The sequence below is a fragment of the Meleagris gallopavo genome, chromosome 1 (genome assembly GCF_905368555.1).
Source record: "Meleagris gallopavo chromosome 1, MGAL_WU_HG_1.1, whole genome shotgun sequence".
NCBI classification, from domain to species: domain Eukaryota; kingdom Metazoa; phylum Chordata; class Aves; order Galliformes; family Phasianidae; genus Meleagris; species Meleagris gallopavo.
This window is the reverse complement of record NC_139404.1, coordinates 175,090,403-175,096,402: the sequence shown is the minus strand read 5'-3', so window position 1 is coordinate 175,096,402 and position 6,000 is coordinate 175,090,403. Positions and strand designations below refer to the sequence as shown.

Below are 6,000 nucleotides of genomic sequence, written 5' to 3'. Positions count from 1 at the left end.
TGCTACAGTTTTATTAATAGCGCAGCTGCATTTGCATTTATTTCCAAGGGGTACTGGAGAACAGGCTGCTAGGACATGGTAAAGTACAATGACAGTACATGCATATATCTGGGGTCTTAATAAGGATGGTTTCTGCATGAACAAAGAAGAGTTCAGCCCCTGAACTGGGTTCAGCAGTTTGCTAAAATGAATTTGTACTGGGAAGTACTGAAGTTGTTACTAGAAAACCAACAGAAGATGGTGTGATATGTTTTTTTCTTTAAAATAATAAAATAAATGGGACAGCTGAGAAACGTTTGCCACGCAGAAGAGATTTTGTAGCCAATTTAAGAAGTCCAACACTTTTAAAACTGTACAATAAAATTTTATAAGACGTAGCTGAAGAACTTCAGCTGTACATTATTTAATTAAAACACATATGAGAGGAAAATAATGGGAATGTAAGTTTGTACTTATTTCCAGAAAATAGATTCATTTGACAACGTTCCAAGAGTAAACAATGTAATGCAATTACTTCAGAACAAATACACATGAAGACACTGCAGTCCTATACATTGTGTTTCAGCCGTCAACAGCCAACTCATCTGCTCTGTAGCCAAGACACTCGATTTACAGCACATGTAACAGCACACAGATGGTGAGATGCACAAAGTAAGATAAAATGTTACAAAACACTTGTCAAAATAAAATACATACGCAAGTTCATCCCTAGTATTTACAACAAATAGTTTTAAGTTAGAGATCGTTCAGAAGGCATCTCCTACACACAGATGCCACATATAGAAAAAAAGCAGAAAGGCGGTTGAGGAAAGGTACTGTGTTAGTTATGGCTAAAGACCTTTGGCTCCAAAACTCTGCTCTAATTATTTTCAAAAGACAGCTAAAACGCAGAACATTTAAGCAGTCTGTCTTTGAACTCCTTCACTACACTGACCACTAAAACTCAATGTGAAATTCAGCATGGCAAGAGCCACTTGTAAAACAATCTTATTATTTTATACATCAAATGCTCCCAGTTAGATGCAATTATGGTTTGGCATTATCCTAACTCAGTGGGAACACATTTGAGGACAATTACATTTTACTGCATCTCATGCAAAAAGTCTGAGGTTGTCTGCTCAGCAGGCCATCAGGAAGGCTCTGGCTGTGCTTTAGCTAAATGAGGCACAAATATGCTTAGTAGTTGCCCTAGAACATTTGACAGTAACTTATAGCAAACAAAAGCGAGTGGAAAAGACAGCTTTCTGAAGGTAAGTTTTGTCATCAGGAGAGTCAAGACTTTCATGTTCTGCTAAAGGACAGAGGTGCTAGAGCAGAAAATTTTACATTTTATTAGCAGCTCTTTTCCCCACAGACTCTGAAATCAGACTGATCCCCAAGTAAACATTTGCCTTACTTGATGGATAAAGTAATTGTGTGTTTTTCTTTAACTGTAATTCATTTAAAAGATTATGGTGTAGTTCAAATTTGGCCTGCCTTCTTATATTTTATCAGTCTTGCTCTATAGCCGGCACATTCTTTGACCGACAAATATATAACCCAATAAAATACAGTGTTGGAAGCTTCTTCATCTATTGAAGATTGCAAAGAAAGACACAGAGTATATTATAATACACATCTACCAGTAGGGCACTATATATAAAACTGTCCTGAGTAATTTGCACCATGAAATGTTTTCTCTTTCTGAAGTTCTCTTTGAGGAAAAAACAAAACAAAACAAAACAACCTGCTGCATCCAAAACCACATACAAACATTTCTGTTCATTGTTAGGGCTAAGGCACCAGCACTACTACACGGGAAGAGCCTTTATGGGCACTGATGTGACAGAAGATACATCCCAAAATCTTTTCATCAAAAACAAAATTGTGAATCTAACTCTCATAATGTCTTCAGGTCACTCTGGGAAAGTTTCTGCATGTGAACTGCAATCCAACTTCAGATGCATTTACATCTGGAACAAATCTTTCAAAATGTGGATATGAAATATCTCCGCTTCCATGATACATGCACCACTTTGGTTTGCAGGCCTGAACATGGGATGTACCCATGAAAATGGGTACGTAAGAAGCACAGAAGGGTTGCTCAGTTATGTGGAAGGGCATGCATCCACACTGGCATTTGGAAGTCAGTTCATTCAGTTTAAATTGAGCACGCCAAATTATCTTTTAGACAGTTTGTTTTAAACATGAGAACTGAACCCAGCCAGCTTTTGTCACTGTCCTTCTTCTGCGCTTTCTTTAAGCTAGGCTGTTGAAAATGTCAGTGCATATTTCCACTTCCTAACTGTTTCAGGTCATCTTCTATCACTACAGAAAAGCACAAGCAATGAAGTTCACTATGGAGTGAACAATTTGGCTGAGCATCACCAGACTTTGCATTATTGCTGAGCTATATACACAAGGCATTTGAAATGTACAGTTGTCAAAGATGTCATTTAAAATCAAAACTACAAACCTGCACTTCGCAGAAGTTGCAGGAAGTTGCCGAATCATAAAACCATCAGATTAGTGGGCTTCACAACACTGACAATAAGTAGAAAGTTAGAGGTAAGAACAGCAGTAGGAACAAATACATGTTTAAAATAAGGCTTTTTTTACATTGTTATTAAGATGCCTGGCCTCTAGCCCATTGTTTGTTCTTCATATATTACTGATTCATTACAAAGGTGATTGTGTACAATGTCAAAGAATACTCTTGGATCTACACTTATCATTTGATAATGCCCCAATCAGCAGCATAGGATAAAGTATTTGAAAGACATTCATAGCAAATCAGTTCTGAAACATAAGGAGTCCTTTTTTCCTTCCATATTACCAATAGTCTTGCCATTCTTTGTGAGTTAGCGAGTAGAAATGATCAGTGCTGCAAATAGTGAGATCCTGTTTCTTCTTGGTGGCATTTAAAAGTTGTTCTCCCAAATCAACTCACAGCAATGCAGGTCACATCCTGCGGATGCTGACCAGAGCTGACTTTTCTCCAGCCAGATCCTTCCCTTTCCAGCACAGACCAATGACTCTGAGACAGAAATCCATCTCTGATCCACGTAATTATTCTGTCCCTTCCAGTAAGGACTTCTCTTCCTTTGTGAAGAAATCTGGTCACAACTCATTGTTGATTGCCAGTGTAGAAGAAGCATGGATCCAGACTGTTTTGAGAACTTAATGGAGATATTTCCATTATCATTCATCCATTTTCTAAGTGAAGCTACATGAGTACAAAGTGTGTGAGCTAAGTAACATAGCCAGCAATCAGCAGTCAGCTCGTACTGTCTCACCTCTGATATTGTACATTCACATTATCTCCATTAAAAAAAAAACAAACTTTTTTCACAGAGAAATAAGCATACTGGAATATAAAGAAGCGTCTCCCAGGCGAAGAAGTGCACAAAAAGTGATATAAAAGCTCTATATTGAAGAGTATACATGCAAGCAGTATATTGCTCTGACTGAAAGAAATCAGAGATGCCCGGGGCGCCTCTTGTATCCACTTGTATGCAATAAATGCACACATCTTTGTAGTCCATTTTGCACTCTCTTCATGTTTCTATATGACAGAATAAAACTTCCCTGTTCCAATCTGGAATATGATAAGGCCCTGTGGGACATTCTCCTGCCATTTGGCAATTTAACAGAAAAAGACAGGAAGGATTAGGGTTCACCAAACCCAGCAACCGCATGTTATCCATATTTTAATGGGCAGCTCCTGCTTGGTTCTCCAAAAGGAGAAAACTCTGCCAAGATTCCTTGCTCACATACCCTTAAGGAAAAACCCCTCTCTATACTAAATTTGGCCATCAGCGTAAGATTAAGAAAAATGAAATGTGACAATGACCTGCACAGTTCTATCATTACTTCAGCATAACTAAGAAAGAGATCAAATACTGCTGCTTTAGAGTAACAGTAAGCTGTCTTTGTCAGAAGGAAACTGCTCTTCATTAGCAATGCTGACACTTGGCAACATTTACTTCAGAGCAGTGCTGAGCCACTTCATTATTCTTCTAGACAAAGTTGTATTTCTGGCTCAAGGGAGCCCACGGTTTTTTCTCCAAAACTGGAGATTCACTGAGCTTAAATACGCTTAACTGGGTCTCCAAGGTCCTTCCTTGGAATAAGTCTCTCTCCATGCTGGTGTCCTTCACTTTTTGAATGGGGTGAGTTTGTTGAAGGTATGCCAGAAGAGGGATGGCTTCCTCTTGGGTTCTGCCAGGGCAAAGACCTGCTGCTGTGGGATGCTGGTGGGCACGGTGATGTGGCGCTGATGGATGGGGTGCAAGCTCTGGTGTAGAGGAGGCACAGGACACCCATTATAGCTTACACCTGGAACAGGAAGAGTTTAAGAAAGTATATGAGACAGCTAGCAAATTAACCAGTGAGAGGAAAAATTGAGCATGGCATCATGGGACAGATCCAGTAGTCAGTAAAGACAATTCATTTTGCCAAGACATTAAATGAAAGCACTACTAGATATCACCTTCTCTGATGCATGACCTTTTAATTGCTGCACTTATTTGTGTTAAGAATAACACCAGTACAAATAACTGCTACAAAAAATAAGCAACCATTTCACAATGCCTGGCAACATTATCTGCATGGGTAAAGTTGGATATTTCAAAGGAGAGATACTTAAAAAAATAGAACCTTTTACTGTAGTCAGCCCCCAGATAAGACTAAGTAAAATGTCACTACCAATGAAAATATATTTCTTCATTTTGGAAAATATTTTTACAGGCAGACATCCTTAAGACTTTGGACCTGGATGTTCTGAACAGAATCTCCTGATCACAATTTTCAGCCACTCCCCTGATGATCCAGAGAGGTTTTACAGATATCTCACAATTTCTAAAGTGCTTTATAATAGCATTAATCCCAGGGAATAGAGATTAATTTACTCCTTCACTCCTAAATTCTGACCTGGTCTGTTCCCACTTTCTCTATTTATTCTCTCAACACCACATGATTTCTGAGAGGGAAAGAGTAAAAAAAGTTTCCAGAAAAACAAGTTTCTACTCCTTCACTGTGCACTTTTAAGTAATTAGCAAGAGAGGACAGCAAGGAACTATTTTGACTATGCTATTATGAGCTCAGCAACACGTGGCGTGCAGAAAGTATATTAAAAACTTTTCAATAGAAAGCACAGAATTACTGAAGAGTAAATTGTCAGAATAAAAACAAAGGAAGGAAAAGGTAACTCTCATTTTTAATTTCCTCTCTGCAAACACTTCCTTACAGCTGTTAAAACCACTTGTTCTTCTTCTCTAATAAAGAGATAACGGCAGCTTACTGTCTAGAGGAGAACGGGAAACTGACTTAGTAGGCAGTTCACAAAGGTATTTCAGTTTGAAATTGGGCTAATGGGAATAATTCAATCTCCATGTGAACCCAAGAAGAAAAGGTAAAAGCTTCAGAAACTCAATCCCTGTACTTATTCCTGATAACAAACACGCTGCAACAAAATAGGAGCATAACACCATTCTTAAACACCTACCTTTAATTTTTCCATGCCTTGACTTACGGGCGTTCTGCATGGCTTGTTTCTTCTGGTTTTCTGAGATTTCCATTCCTATGAGAAAGAGTAAAGAAAGGACATGATATAAAAATATTTATCTAATCATTGCTTATACTTCCCATATTTAAGGAATTCATTTGATGATCCACATGGAATAAAAGATGTGATTTAAAAGCTGGAAAAGCTTTCTGTGCACTGAACAAACTCCATGCTATTATGTTAGATTAGCCTCTAGGTATAAACTCGGTACTTTTGTATGACATAAAGAAGGAACTATTGTAACTCCTTTGCACAGTTCTTGAACAAGATACTGGGTGGACATCATCTTCATATAGCACGTCCTGAACATGCCAAGGAACTGTCGCTGGCAGCGCAAACATGGCAGAAGGCTATGGAGGCCAACATTTCCTCTACCCCGAGGACAGAGCATCCCATCCTCTGCCAGACACCAAAGGAGGCCGTGATGTGGTTGGGGCTGCCACCAGCCTGGGACT

General features: G+C 38.8%; 1 protein-coding gene across 1 annotated transcript in view; it reads right to left on the bottom strand.

Annotated features, from left to right (window-relative positions):
• Window positions 1-342: 342 nt before the first annotated feature.
• The window catches only part of SPATA13 (spermatogenesis associated 13), a gene marked incomplete at its 5' end in the record, with an annotated part of 73,137 nt that continues 67,479 nt past the window's right edge, over window positions 343-6,000 (bottom strand). Inside the window, 2 exon segments of the mRNA XM_085230878.1 lie at window positions 343-4,317; window positions 5,486-5,560. Of these exon segments, the coding sequence (XP_085087004.1) occupies window positions 4,136-4,317; window positions 5,486-5,560 (257 nt within the window).